Here is a 17,936-nt window from a genome sequence, read left to right on the forward strand (position 1 = left end):
AAGCGTATCTAAGATGAGACTCAAAAACCGCATGATATATGTTAAGAAGCGTTTCAAGATTAAGATAATGTCGAACTTTGGCCAACATACCGTTGGACCTGCTTAGTTTCAGTGCTAAGTCTTGAAGATGGGATGCAAAACTCAAATTAGAATCAATTTTGATACCAAGATACTTGATAATTCACAGTATCTATTTTTTGACCACTTAATCTGAAATTCAGGTGCTTTTTAATTTTTGTTTGACTTGATTTAAAGATAATAATTTTAGTTTTTTCGGAATTAAGTGATAATTTATTAGATAGAAGCCACTGGAGTAGTTTCGCTAAGCCATGGTTTATATTTTTGTTTATCTTTTTAAGTGATTTGTTAATTAAAAGCAGGTTGGTGTCATCAGCAAAGTGGTAGGCAGTGGAAAACTTCAGAGAGGTATTAAGATAATTAGTAAAGAGAAGGAAAAGTAATGGTCCTAATACAGAGCCTTGTGAGACACTATTTGTTGATTTGATTAAATCAGATTCTATCCAATTAATAGAAACAAATTGTGTTCTATTTTGAAGGTAAGAAGAAAACCATTGGAGTGTTGTGCCTCTAATACCATAGTACTCCAACTTTCTGATAAGAATGCACATGCAAACAATTTATTGTCCAAAGCTGCTCTAATTTTTTCAGTTATATCAATTAGTGCATGAGTTGTTGAATGATTGTTTCTAAACCCATACTGATTTTTATAAAGACACTTGAATTTCTCCAGAAAGTTCTAGAGTCTATTGTGCATAGCTTTCTCAAATAGTTTGCTTATATTTGAGAGAAGAGAGATTGGGCGATAATTAGAGTAATCCAGTAGAGAACCTTTTTTATGTATTGGTGTCACTTTAGCTAACTTAAGGAGATCTGGGAAAATTCCATTTCTAAATGAGTTATTCATAATTATGGATAGTGGCTTTGAAATTATGTTTTGAATAAGCTTAAGAATAAATGTGAAAAGGCTGTTTGGGCTCAGACTTTTTTAGTTTTGAAGTTTCATAATGAGACTCGATACCTCAACTTCAGTCCCTGGCTTAAAGAAAAGAGAACTTTTTTTTGTTGTTGAAAAAAAGAAATTTTTCTTTATAACCTAAATTTATCAAAGAAAAGATTTCTTGTATTAGTATTGTTTGATTTAACTAATTTTTTATAAATGACATTTTTGGTTGAGATGGATTTAAGAATACCAGCGGTTATCCATGGTTTAGATTTAAGTTTACTTTGTTTTTTTGTTAAAACTTTGTATGGAGCATGCCTGTCTATAACTTTTTCAAATGTATTTAAAAAACTTATCATTGTTTTATTTATATCGACGTCTTTTATTTGCACCTCCCAGTTTATACTAGATATATCTTGTATAAAGGTGTCAGTATCAAAGTTTTTAAAGCATCTTCTAGAGATTTTTATGTTCTTTTTTTTTTTGGTGAAATGCCAAAATTTTAGTTATACGTTTTGGAAGAATAATGGATGGAAGAAGCGAGCAAGAGCATAATGTTTGGAGATAATTAGAAACAAATGGAGATTCTCTATAATCAATTAGGCCCATGTTGAAATAACCCATTAATTTAATGTTTTTTTTTTCATAACTTAATTTCTCAAGTAAAGGTGTTAATTAGTTTGCAATGAATTGTTTTGGATTTAAAGTTGGATGACGATATATGCAGCCAATTAAAGTATTGGTTTTATGAGGGTTGATAGTTTCAACAAAAACTGATTCAAGAAATTTCGAGGCATAGATTGTAAGATCATCACGAACAACATAGTTAAGATTAGAGCTTAGATAAAGAAGAGCCCCAGCTTTTTTTGACTCAGTAGGGCAATATTCAGTGTTAAATCCATTTATGGTAAATTCAGTTATATTTGAGTCTTTTATATATAAATTTGATTCAGTAATTCCTATCAGCATAGGGGAAGTCTTATGAGTGCCAATTAGGCTACCCCAGCTAACACATGCTTAATTGGCCCAACGTTGGGTTAACGTTGGATTGGATGACTAACGTTGGCCCAACGTAGTGCCAACGCAATGTAACTCGGCTTAGATTTCCATCACATTGGCTCTACGTTGGGCCAACTTACTTTAAAAAACCTACGCTTGCGGCTTATCGAGCTATTCACGCAAAGCATTTATATATAGCATTACAATCTCCATTTTAAAATAGTTTGCTTTTTATAATGGCATCGTTGTAAATTAATAGAAAAAACAAAGTAATTTTTGAGTGTTCTGCAAAGATATTAGAGCGTTGCGTGCAAGGAATTGTGCAGCTACACTTACAAAGGATTCAATACAATATATATAATACTATTAGTTTCGTCATAAATCTTAAATCTTAAACCAAGATTTCTATTGCTTTTATCAAAAAATTTATTGTTAATTTTAGATAATATTATGATCTATTTAGACTAAGTTTTAGTATATTATATATATATATATATATATATATATATATATATATATATATATATATATATATATATATATACATATATATATATATATATATATATACATATATATATATATATATATGTATATATATATACATACATATATATATATATACATATATATATATATAGGTATATATATAATATATATATATATATATATATTTTATTGAATACATTTATAATTGTTGTAATAAATATATACAAATATATATATATATATATATACACATAGGTATATATGTATGTTATATAGTATATGTTATTATGTAGGTATATTATATACTATAATATATATGTATATATATATATATATATATATATATATATATATATATATATACATATACATATATGTATATATATATATATATATATATATATATATATATATATATATATATATATATATATATATATATGTATATGTATATATATATATATATATATATATATATAAATATACATATGGCTCATTGGGCTATTAGTTGTAGTATTCCTCAAGCATCTGTGCGTAACTTATTAATTATTTTGAAACCACATTTTCCTTACTTGCCAATGGATCCTCGCACACTTTTAAAGACACCACGAAATACTATTGTTAAACTATTAGATAGTGGTGGGGAGTATTGTCATTTAGGTTTAGTAACTGGTTTAACAAATGTAATTGTAAATCAAATGCAAATTAATAATTCTTCTCTTGTACTACAATTTAATATTGATGGGTTGCCGCTCTTCAAAAGTTCTGCATGATTCTACAATTTCCGTCACCTCCATTTGTGGTGGGTATGTTTTGTGGAAAAAACAAACCAAAAAGTCTCGATGAATTTCTTTCTGAGTTCGTAATGGAGTTAAAAGACTTGCTTTTAAACGGTTTGAGTGTTAAAAAGATCTTGTACTCTTTTTCGATTCATTCTTTTGTATGTGATGCACCTGCAAGAGCTTTTTTGAAGAACATCAAATGCCATTCCGGTTATAGCTCATGTGAGAAGTGTACTCAAGTAGGAGAGTATTGTGGTAAAGTTATTTTCCCTAAAACTAATGCACCTTTAAGTACAGATAATTCTTTTGATGAAATGGAGGATGAAGAACATCACACTGGTAGTCGAAGTCCTTTATGCGATCTTGGTTTTGGAATGGTCTCAAGAATTGCCCTTGACTATATGCATCTGATTTGTTTGGGTGTTACAAGACGCTTGATCATATACTGGAAAGGTCCTGTAGGACCTTATGCAGTGCGTTTGGGGACACAAAGTGTGCTGGTATTGTCAGAAAAATTGATTACCTTTATTCCTTTTATTCCTAGTGAGTTTGCCCGCAAACCAAGATCTTTGTCCGAAGTATTAAGATGGAAAGCTACAGAGTTTAGACAATTTCTATTATATACAGGTCTTGTAGCGTTGCAAGGTATTTTAAGCAGCCAACTTTATAATCATTTTCTACTTTTGTTTGTTGCTATTAAAATATTATCCACTAAAGAACTACCAAATAATTTATGTGATTATTCAAATAGTCTGCTTATTAGATTTGTAGAGGAAATGAAATTACTATATGGAAAAGAAGCAATGGTATATAACGTACACAATTTGAATCACATTTCTGCTAATGTCAAATTATTAGGATCGTTAGATGACTAGTTGCTTTCCATACGAAAATCAACTTGGTGTTTTAAAAAAGTTAGTTAGAAAATCACAAAATATTTTGCAACAAATATGCAACCGTCTCACGGAAAAACTTAATACGCATAACAAAAATGCAAAGCTTGTTACTTTGAGCAGTTTACCCCTTCTTGTACCAAAAAGTATTCATTGTTGTGGTCCTTTGTTAACATTTTCAGATGTTGAACAATATAGGAAATTAAGTATAGGAAATTATTGTCTCTCTTTTTCATCAAAAAATAACTGTAATAATCATTTTCTTACTAGTGGCGGTGATTTCTGCATATTGAAAAACATTATTCATCAAAATGGCGCTATATTTGTAATTTGTCAAAAATATTTGCAGTTGTCAGAATTTTTTGATTATCCATTAAACTCAAGTGAACTTGGAATATATAGAGTTACTAATAGACTGTCTCCTCTAATCGCTTTGCCTGCATTTGATATTGTTAAAAAGTGTCTTTGTTTACCAACAGTTGGTAGCAATGAGTTTGTGATTTTCCCAATTGATTGTAAATAGTTAAAAAAAAAAAAAGTATTTAATTGTTTTTTTGTTTTGTTTTTAAATTTGTGTTAAGGTAATGTATATAAAAAAAAATTATGAATTTTTTAAAATTAAATTAATGTTCTTGGTATACATTACCTTAATATAAATTTTGTTGACACTGGAAATCGAAAACTGTTTTTAATTTTCAAGAAAATTTAGTGTTCTATAAATACGTCTACTTTTGCAGAAATGTGTATTTGTAAATTTTTATACAAGAATGTGTTTTTAGAATTATAAAAAATTTTATTAGAATGGCATATTATGTTGTTGTTCATTTTGAAGATGAAAATGATAATTCTGTTGAAGCAATTCCAAAGTCTTGGATACAAGAAGGAAACAAGTTCGGATACTGGCCGCCTTTCAGGTCAACTGGACAGATAAAAAATGCTATTAAAAATGCAACTGAACCAGTTGTAGGAGTGTGAAAACTTTGTCGCTTGCAAGTGCTTCAGCAGTATGGTAATAATCAAATACAACAACTTTTTTGAAAACAAAAATGGGTAAAGGATATTAATATACTGTATACCCACTATACATATACATAAAGTATATTGATATACTGTATACATATTGAATATACTTTAATTATGTTTGTTTTCTAAATAAAATTAATTCTAAATATGTTTTAATTAGTTTTCAGTAATTATTAGCATTTCAGGGTGTTATATAGAATACTCAATGAAAGGTCTACATTTATTTTATGACCTCCAAAAATTAGTTTCTAATGGTCGAACAGCAAGACTTATATTAAAAAAAAAAAAAATTATTACTTTTTTCTAAATTCTTTTTTACTGTTTAGGCACTTTAGAAGCAGCCAGAAAGCACTCAAAAACTGCTGAGTACCAATCTAACTTAGAATCTGATCATGAGAAAGTCAACCGCAAGCAAATTACAAAAAGAAAACAATATTCTGATGTTGATAGTCTTGATTTTCTATCAGAAATTGAAAAACAGTCTCAAGAGCAATATGATGAACGTAGATTGCCCCCAATTCCCGCTTTGCCTGGAGGAATTTTTGAAAAAATGCATGGTGAGTGATAACAGCGTAATTAAAAAATATAAATAAAAATACATAATAGTATAATTAAGAAATATCTGTTTTGATTTTGTCTCATCATTATTGACAACTTGAGTTTTACAATTGTTGTAGGAAACAAGTCTGGAAAAAGCCAGATCCATGACAGGTTAGGAAGCAGCAAGATAAACATACAAAATACCACTGAAAAAAAGAAATATGAAAAGTTAGATAAGTTTACACTGGATTCAGGTATCTTTTTTGGTTTTTCACAATTTTAAAAGCCTAATTTATTTGTATGCAGTTTAAATGGCTCTTAACTGCAAAATAATAATGTGTGAGTTGAAAAATTAATCCAGTCAAATTTGCCTGAAATTGGTTCTTCTCTAATTGCTAATTCCATTTGTGATTCCATTCTGCTTTGACTTACTTTAAGACAGCTGTTTTGGTCATATAACTTGAATATATTTATTAAAATATTGAATTTATCAATAGTTCAGCTTCAAAATAGGAGATAGTTTAAGCAGTTTATTTATTACAACAGAAAATCACAAAAAATATTTTTGCAAGATATTGCAATATGAAAGTACTTTTTTGTTTTTAATTTTAATTATGTTTACTTTTCTTTTAGTCAGTAATGTGAGTGATAAATGGCATAGCAAGTCACCTGGTTTATCAATGTTGCAAGGTAAATTAAATATTTTAGCTTTTTGTTTGTTTTTTAGTTGTAAATATTATAATGCAAAATATGTTACAAGTTGTGTAATGTTTTTGAGAAATTGTTAATTAAGGTGAAACTGATCAGGAACACTTCGTAGCACATCATTTTACACAAAAAGTGGCAATAACCAAGGTAATTAAACTGGATGGTTAGCTGTTTCCATTGAAAATGTTGTTAATGTTGTTCTGTTGTCAAGCTGTTATCAGTGTTTTTCTTACTGCATTCAGTGTTTGCTGTGTATAAAATTAGGTAAGTTAGGTTAGCTTAAATAGTTTTGTTCAATTTGAAATCTTTTTAAGACGATCATCCTACCTTACTTCATTCAATTTTTGCTCGCCTTACAAAGATAGAGCAAAAATTAGATACATGTCTTGCACAGCAGAAAATGATACTGAATGTTGTTGGCTCATCAGATATTGCTGTTGCATTACCTGCTAATATATCATTGCCATTGCGTATCATCGTACAATTAGAACATCTTGAACTGATTCTACTAGAAAAAGCCTCAATGGATGCAGTGGTATAATTAATTTAGTTTATACTTTTGATATGAATTTTTAGCTTCTATTATGAAACATTTTATGGGCCTATTATAAAACTTTTTAGATTATGCATCTTGGTCAGATCGGTGGGCGATCTGTTGCCGAGACAGTGAAAAACGTTCTGTCTGAGGTAATGGTTACAGAAGTGGCTCAACAAATAAACTTTGAAGGCCGTGGAGGGCAAAAGAAAGGGATCAAAAACATGAAGATATTATCTGCAATTTACGGTTGATGATTAAAACATGTTGTTAATTCAGTTATAACCTAACAAAATTTACTTATGCATTTTTCGTCATGTTTGTACATGTAACTTTGTAATTTGTACATGTAACTTAATGTAACTTTGCATAAGGTTTAAACTTGATACCATAAACCTTATCCGTAATAAACCTTTTACCTTTTAAAGGTTATAACTTTTAACGTCATAATAATTTTAACTTTTAGGTAACCCAAGTTAGTCCTATGAAAAATAAATGTACTTTGTTTTGAAAGTAACTAAAAAGTCATTGGTTTCTTTTTCTTTTTATTTAAATGGTCGCCCAACCAATGACTTTATCTACTTTCAAATTAAAGTTCATCGAATTTATTATACTTTTTCATTACTCGTATGTTCAGTGTACATTTTATTAAATAATATATATATATATATATATATATATATATATATATATATATATATATATATATATATATATATATATATATATATATATATATATATATATTAATGATTAGGTGCAGTGCAGCATAATCCATACACAAAAAAAGCTACTAAAGCGGAAATAAGTGATTACGTAAAAACGTGGCTTCGTAATTCGTGCGACAGAAAAAAATCGGATGGTTCAGGGGGGCGCAAACGTCACACAGTTGACAATTCAAATAACAAACGTTTGAGGACTGAGGATTCGCAACTGTGTGATAAAGAAGGTCACAATGATGTAGATGACGATGAAAATTAATATTTAGCCGTTTTAATATTCTTTAATATACATTTCATTTTATTAAATATGATTTATTATTCATCTTGAAAAAGCATTTTGATACCTCCTTATAAATAAATTTACCTTAAATGAATTTACACACACTTGATGCATCAAGTGTTACATTATTACACACACTTGATGCATTAAATATTTAAATATAATAATTTGTTTTTTTTTGCTTTATTGATATTTTTAATGCCTAGTTTGTTTTTATGCTGTTGTAATGGCTCTTAACAGAAAAGTAGTAATAATTTATTTTTATATAAAAATAGAACACCTTTAATGAGACAGTTGTTTAGGTCAAATAATAACCTAAGTATATCTTTATTTAATCTATTAATCAGCTCCAACATTAAAGCGGGAGCAAGCATTTGATTTATTTGAACAGAAAATCACAAAAAAATGTCTTTGCAAGATGTTACATGATGAAAGTACTGCTTTTTGTTTGTTCTTTTATAATTTCTTAAATATGTTATATTTACTTTTAGTTAGTAATGTGAGTGAACAACAGAATAGCATTTTGCCTATGCGAAGAATGTCACCTGGTTTATCAACATTAATATGTCTCGACGTAAATAATGTTTTTTTGCTTTTAAATTTTAAATATTACATATTTTTTAGTAGCCATTATTACACTGTAGAGTATAAAAAAAGCCTCCAAAAAATATTAGATCCAGGCCTATAAAAGTATTAATCCACCGCTGCGCTCCTCAGATGTTGCTGTGGTATTAACTGACAATATATTTTTGCCATTGCATACCATCTTTATAACATGTAGGTTTTAACTTATACTTAAGTTATAACTGAATGTAACCCTATTTAAGGTTTTAACTTTTAGGAAACCCAAGTTGGCTTTACGAAAAATAAATAAAGTTTGGTTTAAATGTAAATAGAATGTAATTGGTTTCATTTGTTGTCTTTTTAATGATTGCCCAACAAATTACTTTTAAACTGTAGTTTATCTATTTTTTAGGGCTACTAAAGTTTTTGAAATGTTTTAACACAAGGTTATTTAATAATATTTAAATGTATTTTTTTTACGACAAGGTGCGAAAGATGTTTCAAAAACGGAAGTAAACGATCACATGAAGTCGTGGATTCGTAAATTGTACGACCGAAAAAAGTCAGATGGTGCGAGGATTGATTATGCATGCCACTCGGAACTTTGGGACAAAGGCATTGATGCAAATGGCGAAGATAATGTCTAGATTATTGTATAACAGTTTTAATATTATCTGATATACATTTCATTTTATTGAATATGTTTTGTTTTTCACCTTGAAAATAAACTTAGCTTGAATGAAATAACAAACACATTTCTGTTTGTATTTGATTAAAACAATTTAAATAGCTTTAATCATACGTCGATTGCAATTGCAATCTTTTTAATACATTAAAAATAAACAAATTTAAGAAATTTTATGTTAACAATGATCTAACTAACTGCGTGCTAGTTACAAGTAGCGTTTATAATTCACTGAACCTAATAAAATATATCGTCGGATAAATGCTGGCTAAACTGCATTGGGCCAATGTAATCGGGCCATTGTATGCCCGGCGGCCATCAAGGAATCGGCCCAACGCTGGATGCCAACGTTGGGCCAACGTTACAAGAAGCATTGGGCCAACGTTGGCCCAACGCTGGTGTGTTAGCTAAGACGGAGATCGTCAATATGTTGTGGCAAGGAAGCAAAATTGAGATGAAGATATATATCAGTATCAGGATTTAAAGAATTATTGAATTCAGTAACATCAAGATATTTACAATTAATAGTTGGATTATATACATTATTCATATCTCTATATAGACTTTTTAGGTGAGCAGGAAATTCAAGAGATTAATAGCTTTAATGGAAGATTCTTGCATGAAAGTGTAAGTATAAGTTCATGATCGGAAAGGGTACTAAATGGTATATTTTCGGAAATACAGTCAGAGCAATACCATTCTAAAGAGTCATTGGAGATAATGTTATATGTATGCTTATTGATTATATTGCACTTTGTGTGAATCCAAGAAAAGCAGCAGTCACATTGGATGACTCTATGGTTTTTAGATACATTTTTTTTGCAAAGTTTGCAGGATTGTTTTAATATCATATTTCATAAATTAATATTTTTGAATTACATTTAAGTCAATTAGAAGTTTCTAAGCATATAGAGATAATGCATACAAAATGATAGAGCAACAAATTAAAATGATAAAGCAAAGTTGTAAATCAATTTTTATGTGTAAGATATTACTAATGTATATAGTATGTATATATACTATCTTTTTATAATAATACTTTAAACAAAGTTAAAAAGAGAAACTTTATATTATAGTCATAACAGAAAATATAAGTTTAGATAACTAAATATTTTGTTTTTAAGTTTATAGGGGTAATTAAGCAATATAACAGTAAATATAAATTAATAATATGAAATATAATTTTATGATATTGGTAAATACACTAATACTATTTAGTAATAATGAGCATTTGTATATTTTAAGTATAAGACTATATAAGAATAAAGCTATATAAGTACACAAACTTATAATATAGATGGAATATAAATTTATTAGAATAAAGCAACTATATAAATTTATATAGAACTTACACTAATAAATTAATATAGAATATAGCAAGCACAATATATACACTATTCACATGTACAAATATACATATACACACACATATAAATTCACATATACATATATCAGTTACACTATATATATATATGCTAATTAACAATATGCAATAGAGATTGTGTGAATAGTAAAGATCAGCAACAAATTTAACTTTTGTTTTACTTTTATATTGTTAACAAGGGTTAGTATAGTCTTATATAAGAAAGCTTGCTGTTTAAAAAAAAAAATTGATAGTCTTGTTAGTATTTAACAATTTTGAAAAATGAAAACCTTTGTATGTTTATGTTAGATTCAATGTAACGCTAGTTCAAATAATGTGAAGCATCCTGTAGCCTTGTTTCAATAAATTCCGATTTTATAACAATATCTGCTATAGCCGTTAGTATAAAGGTGTTCCAAACAACTACAAATTATAAAACTCCAAAATAAGTAGACGCCATTTTTAATCCAAGTGTAAAAAACTCTAAGTGTAAGAACTCTAAGTGTAAAAACACGCGCAAACTGAAAGAGGAGCATTCAGAAGATTAAAGTAAAACATATATTTATGCATATTCCTTTATATAAATATCATTTTTACATTAGAGAGCTGGAGAATCATTTAAACAAGTTGCTACCTTATATTCATAAATGCTTCGATTTTTTGGACAAGATATAATGACAGAAGTGCGTTTTATTTTAGAGTAATCAAAAGTAAAATTTACGTTTCTAAATCATGTCTGGTTTAAACGTGTCCTATTCAATCATATCGATACACCTATAACTAGGTATGCGGAAATCGCGGTTTACGGCACCGATAAATGTGCTAAAATTCTGTGCCACGCTTTTTAATGTTTGTTTATTGTTGCCACAATTTTCAAAATTTATTATTGACATAGATTTTTTTTAAAAATTATTAAGGTTAAACTTGAATAATTTTTGTCTTTTGATTACAATAATTAATTTTATAAGTGGATTTATTGATGTTAAAAATATTGTTTCATTTCAAGCATTCTGCACCTGCACCATGCTGCCAAATTTTATTGAAAAATAAACATGCCAGCTATCCCTATTTTTTCCCCCAAATTTGGTACCTCAATTCCATTTTTTGAACTTGTGTCCGAGGGATAAAAGGGGGGCGACGGTTTTGAAAAATGTAAAAAGTTTTTGGTTATATTCAATGTAGACTACATAATAATAATTATTATAATTTGTTTTATTTTTAAACTTTTTCACAAACTTTTTAATAATGTAATAAAATAAATTGATTTAGACAAAAATGAATATTCCAATCAGTGTTATTGAGACAATAATTGAAACAAGTAAGGACTAAAAACTTTTAAATTGAATACACTAAAATAAATTTATTCTTGACCTTGTTTATCTTATTAATAATAAGATAATAATATATTTAAATATATAAAAAAAAAAATAATACTATTTTTTAATAATTATATATATATATATATATATATATATATATATATATAATATATATAACATATATAATATATATATATATATATATATATATATATATATATATATATATATATATATATATATATATATATATATATATATATATATATAAAATATATAATACAATGTGTAAATATTTTTTAAAACATTTTTAACATTGTTAAGGTGCAGATAAATGTAGAATGGGTCAGTATTTTTTTGAAGACATTATTGTTTCACTTTTTCAATCATTCATATACTTTTTATTTATAATTTTTAACGAATAATTTGAGATAAAAAAAACTGTAATACATAAAATGTATTATTGATGTAATATTGTTAAACATTAATTTTATGTAAATGTTTTATAATTTTTATAATTTATAAATTATTACGGTCTTCAAAAATCAAAGAAAAAAATTCTTTCTTTAGAATGCACTTTGGTTTTATATAACAATTTTAGTGGGGTCAAAAGCTTTTGGCATTTACAATTTAATATGATTTTCGTTAAGTAATATTACATGATGAGCTATCTTGTATTTTGAGTGATTATTTAAATAATGTTTAAGAAATTTTTACTTTTAGAAAAATTAGAAAAATCTGTGTGCAGGTTCTTATTTTAAATTATTGATTTGCATGATTAAAAAATAAATCAGTTCACATGATCTGCTACTGCTAAACTGTATTTAAACACTTTTAATGAATTCTACATTTAGTTTGTACATTTTATAAATTTCAGCTGTAACATTTCTTATTAAAAATGTTTTTAATTCAAACTTATTAACCTTTTTCTGTATTAATCTTTAGTGGCATCTAAATCTCCATCGATAGGTTTGTAATTTTCTATTTAATTGTTTACCGTTCTTTTAAATAGGATTTCAGTTAGATAAAATACTAACTTTCCAAGTTTCTAGTTTTTGTACTAATGTAAATTTAGTGGCCTCTACATCTGGTACTTCTCCATTACCATGTCCTTGAAATGTGGTAACAAGTACTGGAAATAGTATTTATTATAGATTCGTAAAAAAATGTAATTTTAAAACTATAGTAAATATTGAAAAAGTCTGTTTGTTTTACCTTGTAATCTTTATCCAAGTATTTTTTATTATTTGTATCAAATAATTATTATATTCAAATATATATCACTAGTTTTTTTCAGGAGTTACTTTTGTCGATTATAGAAGATATAGGTACAACCACCCAGGGCCGTATACCAACAGATCTTTTCAAAAATGGGTCCATTATGGGGGTGAGGACAGACCATCTTTTAAATGGCCTGCCGAGTTTTCATGCAAAGGTGGTCGGAATGAAAGAGGTGGTAGAGAAGGAAGAGGTGGTAGAGGCAGAAGGGTATTAATAAAAAACTTGTAACTAATATGTAAAAAATATATATGTGTAATTGCATCAAAATCAAATTTGGTGTTTTATTTTTGAATTGTTATTTAATGGTTAAATCTTACTTGCAATTTAATATTATTTAAGTTTAAATTAATATTGTTTAAAAACATATCACATCATTTTTGTATTTATAAAGATTGCATTGATTAGATTATTATCGATTATTTATTTAATATTTTGTTAAAGCACTAAAACTTTTTAGTGAAATAGTGGTATCTCTTTTTTTTAAGTATCACTGTTGCTTATTTAATGTATATACCATTCAATAAAAACAAGATTTGTATATCTTCAGGCTTATTTTGATTATTTTTATTATACATTTTTTATTATGACAAAATATTTTTCAATGATTTATTTTAGATTTGTTTAATTTTTTATTCATGTTTATTTTTCTCTTTAGATAATTTAAATATTTACGGACAATATGAAAATTAGTTTATGAAATGGAAATTGTTTAAACTTGAAAATTGTGTACCACAGTTGTTGTAAGTCAAATATTTTTAGCTATGTTTGTTTATTGAACGGCTGGACAAAATTAATTCCAGGATCCTAAAACTTTTTGTTGTAAAGATGATTTTAATTTTTATACAATTTCTTATGATGAAATTGTAATTTATATTTTGGTATTTCAGAATTAATATGTCAATTTTCATTCATTTGTTATTGATAAAACACTTATTTTGTATAATGAAACAGTTATTTAAGGATGTATGAAAGTTGTGTAACTTTAAAATCTTATTTTTAATTGTGTGTGTTTTATTTTGTTGCTTATTGCAAAGGTTATTTACAATCACTGTAGTTTGATAACTGTAAAATGTGTTCTTTATTATAACTTAATTTTAATCTTTTAAGGTATAATATGCCCAAAAAAAAGTATATTACAAAGTTATTTTTTGGAGTATTCAAGAAATATTTAGTAGATAACTTTACTTTGTCATCAGGAACAAACAATGCGTGTACCAATGAGCATATACTTTTACTTTTTACTCTCAATGGAGAGTTATATAAAAAAACTGTTGCCAAAGTGAATGAATATTTCAATATTACCACCAACTGAAATCAAGTTAAAAATCTGGTGAAATTAGCCAAAAATGGGCAAAATGTTTTAAAGTTAAAAAAGAAAGTTTGGTTTCATTTTGCAACAAGCCTTTTCCATGCGATAAAACTTTGACACTTGCATTGCAGCCTACCTCTAGTAGTATTTACAATATTGCATGTTCTTCTGGGGAATCACCAAAAAATATTAGTTTTACATCTCTGATAAGTAATGAACGTAATGGCAGTAGTAAAAATTCAAAAACTAGGCCATCTTCAAAAGAAATATTAAGTCCTAGAAAACAAAAATTAAAAGCCAGGTTGTCTTATTTGTCATGTAAATTAGCTAGTTCATCCATAGATAATCGTAAGAAGATAGCTTTTGTGAAAGCTAAACTACTCAGCTTTCCATATAAATTGAAAGTTTTCAGACAAAGTTCTCAAAGAAAAGAACAGATAATTAAAACTTTAAGAGCTACCAGTAGAGACTTAAAAAATAAATTACAAACCTACTATTACAGTAGACGAATTCGCAATTTTATCGCTAGAAAAAAGGCAATGAAAATTAAAGAGAGAGATAGGTTTAAAAAATTGACTATTAAACATAATGCTGATATTAAAATAAATACAAATGCTATTAATAGTTTAGAAAATGATATGACCCAGCTGGAGAATGGCACTATAAATAATACAATTACATTAGATGATAAAACTTATCCATTAAAAATGAGGATGATAATTTACAGCATGATATTGTCCAACGTCCCAACAGCTAATATTCCATTTTTACTGGACAAAATTGCCAAATATTTAGGTATTTTGTTTTCTCACATTCCTCAACGTAGTACTGTTGACCAAATGGCTCGTGAGCTTGGCAATATTGCGGACCTCCAAGTAGCAGAATGGACCATCAATAATAATTATCTTACTCTTGGGTTTGATGCAACAACACAAGAAGGTGTTCATGTCAACAGTATTCACTTTACGTCCAAAGATAAATGCCAGGTTATTGCTATAGACCAATCACCGGGTGGGACAGCTGTTGATTATGCAAACCACATATGTAATGAAGTTGATCATACTGCTTTAGTTTATTCAGAACTTCATTTAAAGCCCTACGATGAATCTCGTCGTTTGGTCATTTCAAATATATCAAACACAATGTCTGATAGAGTTTCGGTTAACCATCTTACAATTACAAAAGTTAATAAAATCTGGGCTAAAAATCTTAATGAGCTAAACTGCCATTTGCACCCTCTTGACACAATTGCTACTTCATGTCGTTTAGCAATGAAGTCACTGAAAATTGAAACGTGCCAACTATTTGGGTATGATTGTATGGCAGTCAAAGTTGTTTTGGCTATGAATAAGATGAGGTTTAAAGACGTTAAAGGCGATCCACAAGGATTTGTGAATTTTTTAGACAATAATGAATTACCACGAGGTATTATTCCAAGGTATCGTGGAAACCGTCTTCATATTCTGTTCCATACTTGTTTTGTTTTTGTAAAACACTATACAAAATTTATGAATTTTTTGACAATTGGAGCAGTCAAACGAAAAACTTTACAAAAAATTCTGCGGGATGCATTTTGTAATACAACTGCTGTAAAACAAATGTGCGTGCTTGCATTATTTGGAAAAATTCTTACAGGACCCTGGATGACAACGTTTTATGTATCATCTGAAAGTGCAACTTTTGATCATGTTGGTGGTATTGCAATAATTAAAAAACTTGTGCAAACAGTTGAAGATTGCAAATGTAATCCAGCTGCAATCTTTTGCAGAGAAACAGACTTTTTCGGAAATACTCTCCTACCAAATATTTTTGAACCAATAACAAAAATATGTACAATTGATGCCCAGGTTATTGCTATGACTAAGGCTTGTCTCATTGCAATAACTGAGGTTTTGAATAGGCAGTATAAGCGTTATTTTTCCATTACAATTACACAGGCACTTCTAGAGGAAACAGCAAGTGCACGGCTTCATAACATAGACAGTGAGGAGTTAATGGGAATGTTCAGTGCTGCTAAAGGAAGATCCCCTAATGCAACAATTGACTATATATCTTGCAAGTTAAAAACCAAGAAGAATAAGACTGTGGATTATCTTGACAATCTTGATGACTTTTCTAGAGAAAAGGTTATTAAATGGGCTATTCAGGCAGCACGAAAAAATCGAATAAAAACTCGAATCGAACATGCAAAAATTAGAACTGAAATTTCTAAAAGACAGACTGATAAACGACAAAAAATGGATGAAAAAGAAAAACAACAATTAGAGCGACAGTTATTGTTACTAACTATCAGTGAAATTCTGAATTTGTTTCAAAACTTGTCTACTAAGTAAATTCATGATTTAAATGATGTTATGTGTGAAAAGATTGTTGGGAGAAATCTATGTCATGAATGGTATGATATGAATTCAACAATGACAGCCTCGTATGATGGCAGAGTGGAAAAACTTAAAAAAACACAGAACGGCGTCATTTACACTATTTCATACTGGACTAAAGATGAAACTGATTCTGAAGCTATTGACTACTGTATGAAAAAGTTCCAGCTGGTTGCTGATGTTGTGTCGGGCGAATTAATATTTTCATAATTTAAATATTCCCATATGTCATAATACTTATGCAATAGCAAACTAGGCACCTAAAGTCAAAACATGGTAAAATGTTTATTAGCTGGGTCATATCACTTTCAATTCAATTTTAAAAGTACCGCAAGTAGTTGAACTTGCAAAAAGGTACAGAAGGTAGTGGAACTTGCACAAAAAAAAGTACCGCAAGTAGTGGAACTTGCAAAAAGGTACAGCAAGTAGTGGAACTTGCACCAAAAAAAATTACCGCAAGTAGTGGAACTTGCAAAAAGGTACAGCAAGCAGTGGAACTTGCAAAAAAAAAGTACCGCAAGTAGTGGAACTTGCAAAAAGGTACAGCAAGCAGTGGAACTTGCAAAAAAAAAGTACAGCAAGTAGTGGAACTTGCAAAAAGGTACAGCAAGTAGTGAAACTTGCACCAAAAAAAATTACCGCAAGTAGTGGAACTTGCAAAAAGGTACAGCAAGCAGTGGAACTTGCAAAAAAAAAGTACCGCAAGTAGTGGAACTTGCAAAAAGGTACAGCAAGCAGTGGAACTTGCAAAAAAAAAGTACAGCAAGTAGTGGAACTTGCAAAAAGGTACAGCAAGTAGTGGAACTTGCACCAAAAAAAATTACTGCAAGTAGTGGAACTTGCAAAAAGGTACAGCAAGCAGTGGAACTTGCAAAAAAAAAGTACAGCAAGTAGTGGAACTTGCAAAAAGGTACAGCAAGTAGTGGAACTTGCAACAAAAAAAGTACCGCAAGTAGTGGAACTTGCAAAAAGGTACAGCAAGTAGTGGAACTTGCAAAAAGGTACAGCAAGCAGTGGAACTTGCAAAAAAAAAGTACAGCAAGTAGTGGAACTTGCAAAAAAAAAGTACCGCAAGTTGTGGAGCTTGCAAAAAGGTACAGCAAGT

At 28.5% G+C, this 17,936-nt stretch overlaps 2 protein-coding genes across 5 annotated transcripts; both read left to right on the forward strand.

Annotated features, from left to right (window-relative positions):
• The first annotated feature begins 4,898 nt into the window (after positions 1–4,898).
• Positions 4,899–9,195, forward strand: LOC136075084 (uncharacterized). 3 transcript variants are annotated; one of them, XM_065787325.1, is made up of 9 exons: positions 4,899–5,174; positions 5,474–5,704; positions 5,825–5,941; positions 6,321–6,377; positions 6,481–6,659; positions 6,757–6,930; positions 7,017–7,179; positions 7,688–8,506; positions 8,983–9,195. In XM_065787325.1, exons 1-5 carry the CDS (start codon positions 5,171–5,173, stop codon positions 6,561–6,563), a joined length of 492 nt encoding a protein of 163 aa, XP_065643397.1. In that variant the 5' UTR covers positions 4,899–5,170; the 3' UTR covers positions 6,564–6,659; positions 6,757–6,930; positions 7,017–7,179; positions 7,688–8,506; positions 8,983–9,195. The 3 variants fall into 3 exon arrangements, with proteins under 3 accessions (XP_065643397.1, XP_065643395.1, XP_065643396.1); XM_065787323.1 differs by having other exon boundaries at positions 6,481–6,542; positions 6,710–6,930; XM_065787324.1 differs by having other exon boundaries at positions 6,481–6,542; positions 6,710–6,930; positions 8,424–8,506.
• A 4,570-nt stretch (positions 9,196–13,765) lies between these two features.
• LOC136075085 (uncharacterized) lies at positions 13,766–17,936 on the forward strand. 2 transcript variants are annotated; one of them, XM_065787327.1, is made up of 2 exons: positions 13,766–17,185; positions 17,742–17,936. In XM_065787327.1, exon 1 carries the CDS (start codon positions 14,993–14,995, stop codon positions 16,784–16,786), a length of 1,794 nt encoding a protein of 597 aa, XP_065643399.1. In that variant the 5' UTR covers positions 13,766–14,992; the 3' UTR covers positions 16,787–17,185; positions 17,742–17,936. The 2 variants fall into 2 exon arrangements, with proteins under 2 accessions (XP_065643399.1, XP_065643398.1); XM_065787326.1 differs by lacking the exon at positions 17,742–17,936 and adding an exon at positions 17,496–17,679 and having other exon boundaries at positions 13,766–17,310.

This window comes from Hydra vulgaris, chromosome 01 (genome assembly GCF_038396675.1).
Source record: "Hydra vulgaris chromosome 01, alternate assembly HydraT2T_AEP".
In the NCBI taxonomy this organism is placed as follows: domain Eukaryota; kingdom Metazoa; phylum Cnidaria; class Hydrozoa; order Anthoathecata; family Hydridae; genus Hydra; species Hydra vulgaris.

Coding starts and splice junctions, on each gene's coding strand:
- LOC136075085 (XM_065787327.1), top strand. CDS start 14,993: ATGAAAATTAAAGAGAGAGATAGGTTTAAAAAATTGACTATTAAACAT.
- LOC136075084 (XM_065787323.1), top strand. Junction 6,378..6,480: donor TGGTTTATCAATGTTGCAAG/GTAAATTAAATA, acceptor TTGTTAATTAAG/GTGAAACTGATCAGGAACAC. Junction 6,543..6,709: donor AAAAAGTGGCAATAACCAAG/GTAATTAAACTG, acceptor AATCTTTTTAAG/ACGATCATCCTACCTTACTT.